This window comes from Leptopilina heterotoma, unplaced genomic scaffold (genome assembly GCF_015476425.1).
Source record: "Leptopilina heterotoma isolate Lh14 unplaced genomic scaffold, ASM1547642v1 Lhet_81, whole genome shotgun sequence".
Classification (NCBI taxonomy): domain Eukaryota; kingdom Metazoa; phylum Arthropoda; class Insecta; order Hymenoptera; family Figitidae; genus Leptopilina; species Leptopilina heterotoma.
In genome coordinates, this window is record NW_025111185.1 from 2225259 (window position 1) to 2244001 (window position 18743).

Here is an 18743-nt window from a genome sequence, read left to right on the forward strand (position 1 = left end):
ACAATCCCACACAAATTGACAAGATTCCTGTCAACCTTATTCAAAACCATTCTATGTGAACATTAATTATTTGCAAAGTGAATTTATTACTGAATGAAATCTTTTTTTTCCAACAGATTATTCCTCATTCTAATTTCTCATATTCTATCCTTGAATTAACATCATTCAAGTTCTAGTTTATTTAATGTACTATGAAAATTTATAATTGGGAACTATTTTTCTTCAATACAGAATTTTTTTGAAGACTTTTTTTTGTAGGTATTAAAAATATCTTTTTTAATTTTTTTTTCCCTTTTTAAATATTTTTTCTCAACTTTTTTTTAACTCAAAAATTACTATGTGCGTGAAGTTCACAACGTTTATGATCCAACGATTGCAGGAAGAAAATATTTTTACCCAGAAAACAATATTTTTTGTTTACAAATTATTTTTCGAATTGTTGATAAAAATTATCAAACAACCTTAATATCAAAATATAAGAAGAATTATTCTTACAAAACTTTTTTAGCCAAAAGTTGTAGTAAAAAAAATTTTTTACCCAGAAAACAATAATTTTTGTTTACAAATTATTTTTCGAATTGTTGATAAAAATTATCAAACAATCTAAATATAAAAAAATAAGAATTATTTTTACAAAACGTTTCTAAGCCAAAAATTTGAGTGAAAAAATATTTTTTCCATTAAATCGTCGATTTAAATATTTTTTAAACGCTGTGAACTTCACCAACGTTTACTTTTCATCCAGATTTGTAAATATATGAAATTTTTTTAACTTTTTCATTCTTGACATTCTCTTTCAAAGTAATTACAAAAATAACTAATAAATTTTTGGCTTTTACAGAAATGGAAATCGTATACGTTTCGAAAGGAGGGAGAACGTCATTTAATTTTTTCACCAGTAAGGAAATTCTCATTAGTAATTAATTGGAAAATGAATGTCGAGTGGATTTCTCAAGATTTATATATGTGAAAACATTTGGATTTGAAATAACTGGGAGTCACGATTGTTAATTGGAGCAACTTTACAGAATCAAGTTTCAGGATAATTATACTGTTCAAAATGAATTCGAAACATGAAAATTGATTTCGTAAGTTTTCAAATCGAACCTGTAAGCATGAACGTGAACTGGATTATTGGACGCTGGATTGGGTAGAAGAAGAGTTGCGGCCACAACATCTTCACGTTGAACTGTGGCCAAAACTGCATGGCCTGGCACCAAATGTTTCAGAGCCGATCTCGAGGATGCTGCCGGATGATGTACAGTCTGAATTATCTTCAGACCTTTACTGCTCACCTGTAAATATCAAAAACAATTTTAATTACTATCATTGTAATCAATTATAACTTATTATTATTATTATTATTATTATTGTATCATTGCGAAATACTTTTTTTCACTCGAATTAAATTACACATGAATTTTTCTTTCTAAGAAAATTGACAACTATCAAACGAAAAAGGAATTTGTCAAGAATTTTTCAAATCGACTTTAAAGCACAAAAAAGTCGTTGTTGTCAATTCGAAAGTACAAAAAATGTCTAAAACATTGTTTATTTTCTTCAAAAATACAAAAAAAACTTGATTTTCTATTTTCCTGATTTTTTTGCAAAGTAATTTTGCAAAGTGATTTTGCAAAATAAATTTTACATTCTAAAGAATTTTTTTTCAATTTTTAAAAATTTTCGTGGTTTTTTAGCAAAATTGTAAAAAATATGAAAAATGCTTTAAAAATAATTGAATTTTTCTATTGTAAAATTCAATTTTAAATAATTTCCAAATAATTTCCAAAAATATAAAAAATTCTTTAAAAATAATTGAATTTTACTGTTGTAAAATTCAATTATTTTTAAAGAATTTTTCATATTTTTTACAATTTTGCTACAAAACCAGGAAAATTTTTAAAAATTGAAAAACAATTCTTTAGAGTGTAAAATTTATTTTGTAAAATAACTTTGCAAAATAAATCAGAAAAATAGAAAATTTTACTATTGTAAAATTCAATTATTTTTAAAGAATTTTTCATATTTTTTACAATTTTGCTACAAAACCACGAAAATTTTTAGAAATTGAAAAATAATTCTTTAGAATGTAAAATTTATTCAAAAAAAAAAAATCACAAGAACGTTCTAATTGTTTAAAAATTTTTCAATTAATTATTTTTGGGACTTCAATCATATTCAAAAAATTTTTAATGAAATTTTTCAATACTGTAATTTTTTCAGAAGTACTAAAATCAATTATTCAAAAATTAAATAATTTTGTTAAATAAATATGTTAAATAAATACTGATGATTATTTTTTTTCACAAGTATTAAAATTTTTTTTAATTTTACTTTCAAATCTTCAGAAATTCAAGTACTTTTCATAATTTCCAAAACTAAAATTATTAATTATTATTAAACTTCTTTAAAATTCAATTATTTTTTAGAATTTTCAACTAAAAAATTTCTCCAATCAATTATTTCTTATAATTTTGAGAGAATTCTTTGAGAATTCAATTATTTAAAGAAAAGTTCATCTAAAATGCATCTAAAATTCAAATATTTTCAATTCATTTTCCCGAAATTTCAATTAATTGGAAATTTTTCAATTAAATTCACAATGAAAAATTAAAAAAAAAACAAAAAAAAAATTCATAAAAATCATTAAAATTGAAATTTTTAAAAATTAAAATTTAAAAACATTTGAAATTAAATTATTTCTAAAAATTTCTACATAACTCTTGTATTCTTTAATTATTTTCCAGAAGTTTTAACTAAAAATTTTGAAATTTAAATTATTCAAAATCCAAATCCTCAAAAATTTCAATTTAATAACTTGTGAAATTTAATTATTTCTAAAAATTGCTACTTCTCCAATATTCACTTATTTGCGAGAAATTTGAACTAAAATTTTTCTCTAAATCAATTATTTTCAAAAAATTTCAGAAAGTTCTTTGAAAATTGAATTATTTAAAAAAGAAGAAAGTTCATTTGAAAATTAAAATACAATTTTAAATTAACTTATGTTTTATACGAAATTCCGATTAATCGCAAATTTTTAAAAGAACTTTATATTTGAAAATTTAACAGTATTGTTAAGAATTTTGAAATTTAATTGTTTCTAAAAATTTCTACTTATAACTTTTGGTAAATTCTATTATTTTCCAGAATTTATCCAAATTTTTTTTTGAATTTATTAATTTAAAATTTTAAATAATTTTTATAAAGTTCTTCGAGAATTCAATTTTCTATAAAAATTGCAAGTGTATCTTGATTTTCTTTTTTTACACTTTTAGGGCGAAAAAAATGAACTTTAAGGACAGTTTTAGTTTTTTAATAGAATTTTCCAAGTTAAGCATAAACTTGAATTTTTGTGTAATTTCTAGAAATTTAACTCCTTTTCACTATTTTGGATAAAATTGTCAGATTTGTGTCAACTCTTTTATTGTCGAAATCCACGTAAATGTAAAAAAAAGTCGAACATAAAAATGAATTTTTAAAAATATTAAAAACTAAATTTTTTAAATTCATTTTAATAATTGATTATTTTGCACTTTTTATGTCAAAAGTTCTGTTTTATGAAAATCAAGTCAAAATCAAAATAAGTGATATTAAAAAAAAAATATTAAAATAAAGTGATATTTTGTCGTAATATGTGGAAGAAAAGTCGCATTTTTTTAAAAATAAGACGAAAAAGTCGATAATGATTATCCAAGTCCTGCTTCTTTAATGCAACTAACAAATAATCTCCTTCTTGAAATTAGAAATAATAAAAAAGGAGAAAAGTAAAATAATAAAAAGAAAGTGACAGTATATAAAACTATTGTCAATGTGATTTCTTTATGACGATTTTTTTTCTCACTTCTTACAATCACACGAATCCATCTATATTGTTCCTGTTATAAAATAATTATACCACTTGTTTGCTGTCATCATAAGAAAAATAATGATTGGCCCCACGCGACTAAAACTACCATTATGTCACGATGTAAAAGATTAATAATTGCAAAGGAAACGGCATTATTTGTCATTATACATTCAGCTGAAACAAATAAAAAAAAATTACTCCAACACTTTGAGCGGTCCATCCGTTTGATGTTTATTCCTCAAGAAAATCAGGAAGTTCAAGAATATCTGCTATTAAAGCCACACGTCTTCAATAATAATTACCTCGTCTATACAAGAATCTAAAGTTAGAAAAAGAAAAAAAAAATGTTCCTTCCTACCGACCTCTTCGATTTTTTCCTACCTCCCCGTTGAAATTGATAATACAGTTAGAATCGATGATAGTTTCATGAAATAGTAATTTCAGAGTCATAGTCATTTCAAGAAAGTGGGTAATCAATATTGAAAATGACTCACGAATGAGATGTCTAATAAGTATTAATATTGTTTTTCCAAAGAACAAGGGGGGCGGAGATTGAGAAAATGGCAAATCGCGAAATCCTAAAGAAACATCCTACTCTATATTGTTGTGCAATTATAATTGCCATACAGTCGAGCATCTTGAGAAAGTTTTTCAAAGTCTGCTCGCGGAATCATCTGTCATAACTCGTGCACGGCTCGTGAGCATTGATTCACAGACAAACTCAAGTGTGATAACGTCGATTTAACAATAGAAACATTAATTAAATGATTTTGCTATTTAGACTCTCGTATAGAGAGTCAACATTGACATTTTGTTTAAAGGTGCCGAGACTCACACTTCGACTGGCATTCAGAATTTTCACTAGAAAAAAAAAATTTACTATAAGAGAAATTTATTTAAACATTTTTTTATTTTAAATACTCGATTGTTAAATAAATTTATTAACAACAGACTGCGCACTCGATAATTAATTTTAAAAAAGTAGCAAAAAGTAGCTTTCAAACTAAAAAAAAGGATTTAAAAAGTAGCTATCGAAATATTAAACTTGACGACCCAAAAAACTCGTTATAGACACTTAACAAAACTCACCAAAATTCCATTCCAAATTTTTATTTTCCTCACTTTTTCCTAATTTCAATTAAAAATATTTACTTCTTTCTTATCCTGATAATAAATTGAATTCCTGCTACGAATTTTATTATTCATGAAAGAATTTAAATATTTAGAAAAATAATTTAATTCTTGCCAAGAATTTTATAAAAATGTTTAAATAATTCCTTTCTTTCGACTAATTTTCATTTATGCAAATTCTAATTTAAATAATTGAATTCCATGAGAAATTGTTATTATTCATGAAAAGAATTGAATTCTTACGGAGATTTTTACAAAAAATTGTTTAAATAATTGAATTCTGTTTGGAAATTTTATGAAAATAGTAGATCATTGAAAATCATTGAATTGCGAAAAGGTTTCAAAAACAATTAAATTTTACAAAGAATTCTATTAAAATTTTTGACAATAATTTAATTCCTAAAAAGCATTTTATTATTTATAAAAATAATTGAATTCTTGCAAACCATTTTATTAGTATTAAAAATAATTGAATTCTTGTGATGAATATTGTTATTGATAAAAATAATTGAATTTTGCAAAGAATTAATTAAAATACCTCAGAATAATTAAATTTTTGGGAACAATTTTGTTATTTATCGACATAATTGAATTTCTTCGAAAAATTATTTATATAAATAGTAGAATTCTTGGGAAGAATATTATTAAAATCTAAAAGAATAATTGAGTTATTTCCAAAAAATGTCATTAAAATTGTATTTAAAATAATTGATTTCTTTCGACGAATTTTATTAAAGTATTTGAAAATAATTGAATTCCTGTGAAAAATTATAATATTTTGGTAAATAATTGAATTCTTCCAGAGAATTTAGAAAAAAACATTTTTTAAATAATTGATTTTTTCGAGGAATTGAAATTAAATTTTAAAGAATAATTACATTTTTTGAGCAATTCATGTAATTAAAAAAATTGAAATCCTGCGATGAATTTTATTATTTATGAAAATAATTAAATAGTTGCTAAGAATTTTATTAAAATTTTCAAAAATAATTGAATTCCTGAGAAGAATATTATTATTTATGAAAATTTATTTATTTTATTAAGTTATTTATTTAGTATATAAACAGGACATGCAAAATAATTGAATTATTCCGACAAATTTTATTAAAATGTTTAAAAAGAATTGAATTTCTGTGGAAAATTTTGTTATTTTTTAAAATAATTGAATTTCTAAGCAGAAATTTATTACTTTTAAAAATAATTGAATTCTTGTGATGAATATTGTTATTTATGAAAATAATTAAATTTTGCAAAGAGTTATTTATTAAAATGTCTCAAAATAATTGGATTTTCAGGAATAATTTTGTAATTTATCGACATAATTGAATTCTTTTAAAGAATTATTTATATAAATAATTTAATTCTTGGGAAAAATTTTAGCAAAATCTAAAACTAAAAGAATAGTTGAATTATTTTTAAAAAATGTAAGTAAAATTGTATTTAAAATAATTGATTTCTTTCGAACAATTTTATTAAAATATTTGAAAATAATTGAATTCCTGCGAAAAATTCTAATATTTTTGTGAATAATTAATTGAATTCTTCCAAAGAATTAAAAAAAAAATATTTTTTTAAATAATTGATTTTTTCGAGGAACTGAAATTAAATTTTTAAGAATAATTACATTTTTCGAGCAATTCTTGTAAAATTGTATTAAAAATAATTGAAATCCTGCGATGAATTTTGTTATTTATGAAAATAATTAAATAGTTGCTAAGAATTTTATTATAATTTTCAAAAATAATATTGAATTCCTGAGAAGAATTTTATTATTTATGAAAATAATTAAATTCTTGCGTACGATTTTATTACAATTTTTAAAAATAATTGAATTTCTGTGAAAAATTTTGTTATTTTTGAAAATAATTGAATTCTTCATAAGAATTTTATAAACATTGTTTTAAATAATTAATTTTTTCGAAATATAATAAATATTATGAAAATTTTATGTTAAATACAACTGAATTCTTGTGCAAAATTTTATTTGTGAAAATAATTGAATTTTTCAGTTAATTAAATTAAAATAGTATTAAAAATAATTGAAGTTCTTTGATGAGTTTTATTATTAATGAAAATAATTGAATTCTTGCTTAGAATTTTATCAAACATTTTTTTAAATAATTGAATTTCAATGAAAAATGTTATTATTAGTGAAAGTAATTGAATTATTGTATAAAGAAGAATTGTATTAAAATTTAGTTTATTAATTGATTTTTTTTAGAGAAATTATTAGTGAAAGTAATTGAATTATTGTATAAAGAAGAATTGTAATAATAATAATTAAGAATTGTATCAAAATTTCGTTCAATAATTGATTTTTACGAAATATTTTTGAAAATAATTTTCTAAATTAATTGTATTACTGTGGAAATTTTATTATTTAGGATGAAAATAAATGAATTTTGGATAAATTTTATCAATTTTTTTTTAATAATCGTATTCTTTTGCGAAATTTTATGAAAATACTAGATATTCAAAATAATTTAATTTCGAATATTTTTTGAAAATAATTGAATCGTTTTAAAGAATTTGATTATAATTTTTAAGAATAGATTTTTTATTTCTAGAATCAGCGAATTAAAGTAGTGGAAATTCTAAAAAACAAAAATAATAGCTTTTAGTAGCTAAAATCTAAAAAAAAAAGTAATAAAAATAGTAAGTTTTAGTAGATGAGTGCGAAGCTTGTAACTATTAAATTCATTTTTTTCTACACCCAGAAAAAAATTTTATTTGGGCCAAATATTTTTGAATCAAATAAAAGTATATTTTTCTCTCTATCTCTCTCTCTCTCAAATTATTAATTTGTTTTAAATAATCTTTTTTAAGAGTTAGCTGAATAAAATAAAAGAAAACGAAAAGAAGGGTCACCTATTTTATCAAGTTTCCCATAAACATAATTTACGCAAGTGAATCGTTATACGGAATTCAAAAGCAATATTCATACTTCTCAACCCTATTCACACCATCATCTCATAGAGACTGCCACAACCTGATTTATAAGAGCTGTGCTGCACCGTTACCAACTCTTGTATCGTAAGGTCTCAAAAAATGGTACATACAAGAATCTAGTTTGCAGATATGAAGGAAGGTATTCAAATCGCTCCCCCCTGTGACTTGACTATTAATGAATCAATTAAAAAGTTCACGCTCTAGTTATGTGTTTCTTATATGGCTATACCTGCAGAAAACTATATGCACTCACACAAGCGCGCGGTTCAAAATCATATTCCGCTGTCGTGCTTCTGATGCTTCTGATGTACCGAACGCGCAGTTATGAATCTTTACTTCGCTAACGAGAATTGTACGCCATATTAATTACAAATGATGAAATGAACGAGAGTGATTCTGATAACAAAATTCATCCAACTAATATTAACATTCCACGGTGATTTTAATTTTCTTTTTCCTCTTTAAAACATTTTAACATTTTTAACGAGATTCTGCTTGAATGTTCTCTAAAATTTCGAGGAAAGAAAAATTCATGTTTTCGTGAAAATTTTAAAATTATAAAAAATCAAATCTTCTTCTAATTTTAATAAAATTTTTAAAAATCCTAATTAAATTCTTTTGAAGACTTTCTTTGAATTATTTTAAACTAATGGGGTTTGTTTAATAATATTTTAATTGAAAATTTAAAAAAATTGGATTTTATGAAGAAGAATTTTATTAAAATTGTAATGAAAATAATTGAATTCCCGAGAAAAATTTTATTATTTAGAAAAATAATTTAATTCTTGCGAAGAATTTTACTATTGATAAAAACAATTGAATTGTTCGGAAGAATTTATTAAAATTTTAGAAAATAAAATAATGAATTTTATGTAAATATTAGAAAATAATTAAATTCTTTCGAGGAATAACATTCTATTAAAACTGTTTTGAAAAAAATTGAATTTGTGCAAAGAATTTTACTATTTATAAAAATAATTGAAATATTTCGAAGAATTTATTAAAATTTTAGGAAATAATTGAATTGTTTTAAAGAATTTTATAGAAATATTTGAAAATAATTAAATTCTTTCGGGAAATTCAATTGAAGTTGTTTCGAAAATAATTGAATTCTTTCAATTTTTTGACGAATACCTATATTTAAAAATTGCATTGAAATTAATTTATTTTCCAAATAGAATTTTTCAAAAATATTTTGAAAATAATTGAATTATTTTTAGAGAATTTTAAATTCTTGTTGAAATTGAATTTTATGGATATTTTTGAAAATAATTAAATTCTTTCGGGTTATTTTATTTAAATTGTATTAAAAATAATTTAATTCCTGCAAAGAATTTTAGTATTTATAAAAATAATTGAATTGTTTCGAAGAATTTATTAAAATTTTAGGAAATAATTGCATTTTATGGAAATATTTGAAAATATTTGAATTCTGCCGAGGAATTCAATAAAAATTGTTTTGTAAATAATTGAATTCTTTTTTAAAAATTGAATTTTTCTGAGTAATTTAATTAAAATTGTTTTGAAAAAAATTGAATTTCTGCAAAGAGTTTTATTATTCATAATTGTAAGAAATGTAAAATAGAGTATTGTCGTTTATTATATTGGCAATGATTTGGCGGTATATAATTTGGGATTTGGCGGGCAAAGATTGATAACGAAGGGGGGTGATTTTGTAAAATAGCGGGAAGTAATCAGTCGTAGAGTCGTCGTCGTTGTACCCGGTCTTGATCCATCCGTCCGTCCGTCTGTTAGTCTTTTATATGTAAAATGTGACTCGAGTTAAATAAACTGTTTTAATGTTTTAACGAAAGACGCTCGTCTCATAATTGCTTTTCCCAATTATGCCCGAAGGCCTATCCATTTATTTATAATCTTACATAATAATAATTGAAATGTTTCGAAGAATTTATTAAAGTTTTAGGAAATAATTGAATTGTTTTGAAGAGTTTTATAGAAATATTTGAAAATAATTAAATTCTTTCGACAAATTCAATTAAAGTTATTCCGAAAATAATTGAATTTTTGTAAAGAATTTTATTATATTTAAGCATATTTAAAATAATTGTATTAATCAGAATAATTTTATTTTTTTTTTTTTTTGAAAATAATTGAATTCTTTCAATTTTTTGACGAATACCTATATTTAAAAATTGCATTGAAATTAATTTATTTTCCAAATAGAATTTTTCAAAAATATTTTGAAAATAATTGAATTACTGCACAGAATTTTACTATTTATAAAAATAATTGAATTGTTTCCAAGGATTTATTCAGATTTTAGAAAATAATTGAATTCTTTTGAAAAATTTTATAACGAATTAGGAAAAAAATTAAATTCTTTCGTAAAATTTTATTAAAATTAATTGAATTTTTAAATAATTTTACTATTTATAAAAATAATTGGATTATTTAGAAGGATTTATTAAAATTTTAGAAAATAATTGAATTTATTCTTACGTGAAATTTTATTAAAATTTTGTTAAAAATAATCGAATTTTTGCGAAAAAATTTACTATTTACAAAAATAATTGAATTCTTATTATATTAAAATTTTTGAAAATATAAACAATAATAATTAATTTTGTACTTAACAAGTGGATTTTTTAAATTTTGATTATGAAATTATTTAAAAAATTTTATTTGGAAATAAAAAATTTTGTAATTTGCATAACAATAATAAATTGAATAATGAATTGAATTGAATTGCCAGTTCGTATTTTCGGAAATATGTTACTATATATATTTCCAAACAAGAGAATTTCCAAAAGTGTTTTAACTAAATTGTCCATTTTATCAAATTCTCGATTAATCTTCTACCAACTGGCTCTTTAATTATTAATTTATTCAAAAACTCGTCTTAAAAGAGGAATTTAAAAAGCAAATTTCTTTCTCTTTTTTTCTTTTAGATAAACAATAATCCAAAGGAGGAAATTACAGACGATTATAAAAATGTTTTGACATTATACTTAAACATGAAAATATTGAGAACATTTAAGAACTTAAAATTCCCTGTTATTAATAAAATCTCATGAATTTATCCATACGTTGTGATGACTTTAATAATATATGTAAATAATAATATATAATATGGAAATCTTTCCAAAGAGGCGAAAATTCATAAGCATTGTATAATACATTAAATTATTCTCAAAAAGAATTTCTTCATACACACAGTAGAGTTTCTTAATTTTTAAATCCACCCATCAATTATCATAAAGAGGAAGAAAACAACTTGCACTGAAAATTTAATATCAGGAATTACAGTGTGACCGCAACGAGGAAGATGGATTTATCTACTAGATAAAAAAAACGAAATATTGCTCCAATAACAAATAATTGGATTGAAAGTAAAAGTTCAGTAAAAAAAAAAAAAAAAAAAAAATGAAAAGCAGTAAAAGGTGAGAGGAAAATTTTTTCCTTCGCTAAAAAAAATTTTCTTTACGAAGATACGAAGGAATTTCTGACCAGTGATTTTCCTGATGGAGAATTTTGAAGTTTAAATTCCAACCAGTAGGAATTTCGGACAATATTCATTCGAAGAGAAGTGAAGTAAAATACGTGCAAAAACTAATTGCCTATTAAATTCTTGGAGTTAAAAAGAATTTCCTTTCTTTTCCCGACAGCAAATGAAGGACAGACAATAACTCATGTGCTGTGTCAACCGGGGAAAGTCAGGAGTTCGCTGATGACCCGGCTGTTAGTACTTATGTACCAACGCATCCAATATAGTTAGAGTCACTCGACAGTTAACGAGGTTTATTGCATCGCGAATACCATTCGCAATGCCGATTTCTATCCGGGCCACAAGTTCTCCTTTTGTAGATTTTCAATTGGCTCGTGTCAAGAATAATTTTTTAAACTCACTTTAAAAACTCTTATTGAAATTCCATGCGGACTCGCACTTTTGTCCATCGTCGAATTTCTCTCTTTTCAATCCATTTCAATCCATTTCTCTTTTCTCTTTTCACTATAGAAACAAAACGGGAATATAACTCTATATAAGTATATATTGAGAAAATCATTTGCCATTATTAACCAGTTCGTCATCAAATTGAAAGTCAGTCACATTCTGAGTGTGTGTGACTCAATTTATCGAGATGTTTTGCCACCAACGTCGTTCACCGTTATTTTATATTTTTACATTACTTCCATGAGTTTAAAGTGAATCCTATGTAAACACGCGATATCTTGAAAGAATGCTGACGATCCGCTATGCTCCTTCCATGAAACGTACTTCATAAAACTTGAGTACTATGGCAGACAAAAAAAGAAAGATGAAAAGAAGAGACAAAAAGTGTCTTTTTCCAAGTTCACATCCTGCAACAAAGTTTCGGAACATTGCATACATTTTCAACATTCGAAAAAATATACCAAACAATCATGGTTTCAAATTACCATTGTTTGAAATTATCATTATTTTAAATCACCACAAAATTGAATTGATTAAAATTAATTGGGAAAGAAATAGAACAGTTTTCTTTTATGAGAAAAGAAAAAAAGAATTGACGAAATATTCGATAAGTAATTAAAAGTAGAAATATAGACAAAGAATCATCTATTTTCTCCAAATCTTTTTTTTTATCTATTTTTTTCGATTAAGTATATATTAGATAATTAAGATAATTAATCAATGGGACGATTTTAAAGAACGCATTTAAAGTGAAAGTAATGATTCTTTAATTTGATGGCCAAGTTGAAGTGAAAGCTGATATGGAGTCGAATTTTAAACTTCAAAAAAAATCAGACTTTCAAAATAAAGACCGTGAATAGCAAACTGATTCTCATAAAACAGGGTCGCCGCACAAAAATTTGATTTCGTTCGGATTCTATTTTATTATTAAAGAAATTCTGATTCCTTTCGATTTCGAGAAAATTTCTTCGAGAAATTTTTAACAACTGAATTTTATTAAAATTTTTAAAAACTCTAAATTAAATTCTTTTGAAGAATTTCTTTGAATTTTTTTAAAGTAATAGAGTTTTTTTTTAATAATTTTAATTGAAAATTTTGAAGGCAATTGAATTTTATAAAAAAGAATTATATTAAAATTGTATTGAAAATAATTGAATTCCTGAGAAGAATTTTATTATTTCTAAAAATAATATTCAATTGTTACGAAGAATTTATTAAAATTTTATAAAATAAAATAAAGAATTTTATGTGAATATTTGAAATTAAATTCATTCGAGGAATTCTATTAAAACTGTTTTGGAAAGAATTGAATTTATGCAAAGAATTTTACTATTTATAATAATAGAAATATTTCGAAGAATTTATTGAAATTTTAGGAAATAGGTAATTGAATTGTTTTGAAGAATTTTATAGAAATATTTGAAAATAATTAAATTCTTTCGAGAAATTCAATTGAAGTTGTTTCGAAAATAATTGAATTCCTTCAAGTTTTGACGAATATATTTAAAAATTGCATTGAAAGTAATTTAATTTTCATATAGAATTTTTGAAAATATTTTGAGAATAATTGAATTATTTTTAGAGAATTTAAAATTTTTGTTGAAATTGAATTTTATGGAAATTTTTGAAAATAATTAAATTCTTTCGTGTTATTTTATTTAAATTGGATTAAAAATAATTTAATTCCTGCAAAGAATTTTAGTATTTATAAAAATAGTTTAATTGTTTCGAAGAATTTATTAAAATTTTAGGAAATAATCGAATTTTATGGGAATATTTGAATTCTGACGAAGAATGCAAAAAAAATTGTTTTGTAAATAATTGAATTCTTTTCTAAAAATTGAATTTTTCTGAGTAATTTAATTAAAATTGTTTTGAAAAAAAATTGAATTCCTGCAAAGAGTTTTATTATTCATAATAATAATTGAAATGTTTCGAAGAATTTATTTAAGTTTACGGAAATAATTGAATTATTTTGAAGAGTTTTATAGAAATATTTGAAAATAATTAAATTCTTTCGACAAATTCAATTAAAGTTATTCAGAAAATAATTGAATTTCTGTAAAGAATTTTATTAAAATTAAGCATATTTAAAATAATTGTATTAAACAGAAGAAGAATTTTATTATTTTTTGAAAATAATAATTGAATTCTTTTAATATTTTGACGAATATATTTAAAAATTGCATTGAAAGTAATTTAATTTTCATATAGAATTTTTAAAAAATATTTTGAGAATATTTGAATTATTTTGAGAGAATTTCGATTTCGGGAAAACTTCTTCGAGAAACTTTTGACAACTTAGCTAATTTTAGGGAAAAATATTCTTCTAATTTGTGAATATTAAAAGTGTAAAATTATTCGAAACATAATATTTTTGTTTGGATAAATATTCAATCATTATTATTATTTTTCCATGGGAATTAAGATTTTCAAAAACTTCCAATTTCCAAACATTTTGAAATTGAATAAATAATTTTATAAGAATAAAAATACTGTAAATTCTCCAAAATTCTTTTAATTCAATTTAATTATTTTCTACAATTTTTAACTGAACTTTTTTTCTAAATCAATTATTTTTAACAATTTTTGAAAAAATTCTTCGAGAATTCAATTCTTCAAACAGAAAAAAAGAAAATTCATTCACCTGAAAAAATTCTAAAAAAATTCTTATATCCATTTGTTTACAATTCGATTTTACGAAATTTCGATAATTTGAAAATTTTACAATTAAACATATATTCAAAAATTCAATTAATTTCAAAAAAATTTTTTTTGTTTTTTAAAAACTACTTAACTTTTTCAGAATTTTGAACTAAAATTATTTAAAGTTAAAATTTCTTCTAAAATAAAATTATTTTCTAGAATTCTTAACTGAAATTCTTCTCAAAATCAATTTTTTTTAACAATTTTAAGAAAAGTCTTTAAAAATTCAATTATTAAAAAACAAAAATAGAATTCACTTAAATACAATTTTAAATTCAATTCTTTTTTCAATTATATTTTCCGAAATTTTGATTATTTAGAAATATTATTAAAAAATTTCAATTATATATTCAAAAATTAAACTAATTTCAAAGAAATTTCAATTAAAATTATTCGAAAAAATAATTTCTTCAGAATGTTGAATCAAAATTATTAACTGATAAAATTTTCTAAAATTTCAATTTAAAATCTTTTGAAATTCAATTATTTGCAAAAATTGTAACCCCAAATCTTATAAAATTCAATTATTTTCGTTATTTTTAAGAAAAATTATTAATTAAATAATTTTAAAAAATTGAATTCAGATCTTGAAAGAGTTACAGTTGCAAGTGCAACTGTAACTCTTTCAAGATTTGAATTCAATTATTTTCTAGAATTTTGAAGTTAAATTTTTTTTAAAATAATTATAATTTTTAATCGTTCTTCAAGAAAATTTTTTCAGAATTCAATTATTATTTCTATTTTCACCAATTTCTATTCGATGAAATTATTTGAAACCGTTTTTTTCGAAATTACATCTTATCAATCTCAAAGAAAAAAAAACTCAAACTAAATGAACGATTACTTTAAAAATATCCGTCTTTAATTTTATTTTAGAATAAAACTGCTGACGCCATATCAGACTAATATTAGAAGAAATAAACTTTGATAAAATTCAAAGTGAAATTACCAGTTTCTAAAAGGATTTAAATTTCAGTCGACTAAAAAGAAAAGAGAAAATAAGAAGCAAAATACTAAAAAAAATTCAAAGACACTATCGAAAACATGCCTAAAGAACAAAGAAATGAAAAAAAGAGATAAATAAGGAGAATCACCACAGAGTAAAATCTACGAAAATTTTTGCCAAAATTCTTTCGAGGATTTAATATCAATTTCACACGTTTATTATTGGCTATAAATTTGATACCTAATTTCTTGTTTACGTCGAAAAAATTATTTTCCTTTTTATTTCGTGTGTATAGAAAAAAGAATGTATTGTTGTCAAACGGCATATTTTTTTTAATTCAAAAAATCATTCGTTTATTTTCGAGCCGGATTTAAAAAAAAAAGTATTGTACTCACCTGCAAAGTAACCTTGAAAGGTTCTTGAAGTCGTTCGCGTTCCAAGAGATAATCTATGGCACTTGGCATGGCATCAACTCCTTTTGCTTCCCTCGCCCCCAAATACCATACGTAATACGAGCTTTTCTTGACATCTTTACTTCCTCTCAGACGTAGCGCCATCACTCACTGAAAAATTTAAATTATTAGTATTTCGCCAATTGTACTTCGAAAAAAGGCTCGCAAAATTTTCAAACAGTGCAATAAATTTTTAGCAAATATGAAATAAAAGAAAAAGAAAGGAAGAGAAAAGACAAGAGAAGAAAGGAAACGAAAAGAAAAAAGGAAAAAAAGAAAAAATAAAACAAAAGGGAAAGAAAATAAAAACAAAAAGAAAAAAAATAAAACAAAAGGAAGAGAAAATAAAAAGAACGAAAGGAAAAATAATATTCTATTTTTACAATGTTAAAATTTGCTCTGTAATTTTTTTTCAACTCTGTTAATTTAACTCTGCAAATTTGTAAAATCTTAAAAATCTGATAAGGAATTTTTTTCCTCATTCAACGTTGCAAATTATTGCGAAAAAAAATTCTTCGGTAATTTTTTTTCCCCGCAAATCTTTCATTTCGAAACGTTTCTAATTTTAAAGTTTTTCATCGAGTATATCGAGTATAGTATAGCTAAAAAAGAAGCAAGAATAATATTTTCCTCAAAGTTCTTATCTGCACTTCAATAAATTAATTTGTCTAACATTTTACCATAAGTCGACAGCCGACATATGTACAACGAATAAATGATCTTCAAAATGAAATTTATTGTCCACTAACGGAATAATAATTACTCGAACACCTGCTTCATGAGCAACGCAATGCCCGTCCTTAATCCACTCTATACGACTACGAATTCTTAAGGAGAAAACCTCGAAAAACTTCTTATGGCAAGAGAGAGAGAATAATACAAACAGAATATTTTATCGGTCAAAGAAAATCCATTTGCAAAAAGAAATATCTCGAATCTGTAACTAAAATTTAACTATCTGTAAAAATTTAATTATCTGTAAATAATAATTCTGTAACTGAAAAATAAACTAAAAACTAAAAAATAATCCAAATTGTAACTACAAAAATCGAATAATTAATTTTCCAGATTCATCATGGATGAAAAATTACTGACGTCGAAAGTCATTGAAAAAGAAGAAGACGAAGAAAAGAATTTCGGAAAAAAATCACATGTACGTGAAAAGAAAGCAAAGGCGAAAGCAAAATATTCTACGTCTAAAGATTTCGAACAACGAGAAAAGTATAATATATAGAAAGGAAAATAAAAATAATAATAGGTAAAAAGATGATAAAAATGGAGCATGAAAGAATAATAAAATTTCTCGCGAGCACAACTTCCGAAACATTTATCTCAATCAATATTTTTTTTTTTTTTCACGAAAGAGAATAACGGACGACTTTTTTATTATTTATTTCAGTGGGTATCTTGAGCTCAGGACAAGGAGAGAACTCTCGAAGCACCATCAGGCTCGATTACTTTCACGCTTAAACCCGTTTCCACGTTGTCCATCTCCGTTCTCAAGTCTGATCCGCTGGAGCTCCAGAGAGGAGATATACCGCGGCGCATATACACAACACACCGTGGAGAACGAAAATCTTCTAGAAACAACCTAACAGGATTGTCAAAATAGGAGGAGATGAAAATGATGATGATGATGATTGTTTTCTCGATAAACAATTTTTGCAAGAAAAATCGGAAGCTCCGCTCACAAATATTCCACTTCATTTATTGGCGATCATAAAAAGAAATTATTTCCACTTTGAGGGAAAAGCAAAAATTGATGAAGAGAAACAATTGCTTTTCGTAAGTCTTTCTGCAAAAAAAAGGAGAAGAAAATTAAAAACAAGAAAATAGTTCAATTTTTGAGAATTAATCAAAACATAAAAATCAGATCAATTGGAATTTCTATTTTGAAAATTGTATCGATGCGAAAGGATTAAAAAATAATTATACGAAATTGTAAATTACGAGAAATGGAAAAATTTCCTATTTTTAAATCAATAAGAAATTTTATTTTGAAAATTGTATCGATGTGAAAGGATTAAAAATTAATAACGAAACTGTAAATTATGGGAAAAATTTCCCATTTTTTGAAAATAAAGAATTGAAGGAATTACTTTTTCAAAAAATGGTGAAATTCAGTTTTCGAAAATTAATTATTGAAAACTAAAAATTTGAAAGATCTGAAACGAGAAAATTAACACACTTTTCAGAAACCAATTTTCTGATTGATAATAGTAATAAATAACAATTAAATTAGAAACTTTTATTTTGTCGAATATTTAATTTAAAATTCAACAATTTTAATTAAAATTTTTGCTCAATGAAAATTTGAATTATTTTACTCAATTTATTGTCGATAAAAAAAATAATTATTTCCACTTATTCAGAGAAAAGCAAAATTGATTTAAGAAAACAATAAATTTTTAGTTACAGAAAAAAGAGAATAAAAAAATAAATATAAAATAAAAACAATAAAAGACAGTTGGTTTAAAATTATATAAAATTTCCAAAAACTTAAATTTGAAAATTAATCAAAAAATAATTAAACCAATAAGAATTTCTATTTCGAAAATTATACCACTTGAAGAGCATTAAAAATTGATTACAAAATTGTAAATTACGAAAAAGAGAATAATCTCAAATTTTTTTGGAAAAAAGAGAATTTAAAAAATTACATTTTCAAAAAATGGTGAAATTCAGTTTCAAAAGATCTAAAACGAGAAAATTTGTGCGCCAAATAATTTTTATAATTAACATACTTTCATTAATACACTTCACAGAAACTAACTTTCTGCTTTAAAATAATAATTG

General features: G+C 23.0%; 1 protein-coding gene and 1 long non-coding RNA gene across 3 annotated transcripts in view; one reads left to right on the forward strand and one right to left on the reverse strand.

The window, feature by feature from the left end:
- Positions 1-1089, forward strand: part of LOC122511244 — a 29840-nt gene extending 28751 nt beyond the window's left edge. Inside the window, exon 5 of the long non-coding RNA XR_006302498.1 lies at positions 842-1089. This is a non-coding gene — a long non-coding RNA (uncharacterized LOC122511244). The remainder of the gene's footprint in view (positions 1-841) is intronic.
- Positions 1-18743, reverse strand: part of LOC122511236 — a 70506-nt gene that overhangs the window by 37337 nt on the left and 14426 nt on the right. For both annotated transcript variants that reach the window (XM_043626369.1, XM_043626368.1), the window contains 2 exons: positions 15891-16058; positions 1108-1295 (listed from right to left, as the gene is read on the reverse strand). In XM_043626369.1, coding sequence (XP_043482304.1) covers positions 1108-1295; positions 15891-16052 — 350 coding nt within the window. In that variant the 5' untranslated portion in view covers positions 16053-16058. The remainder of the gene's footprint in view (positions 1-1107; positions 1296-15890; positions 16059-18743) is intronic.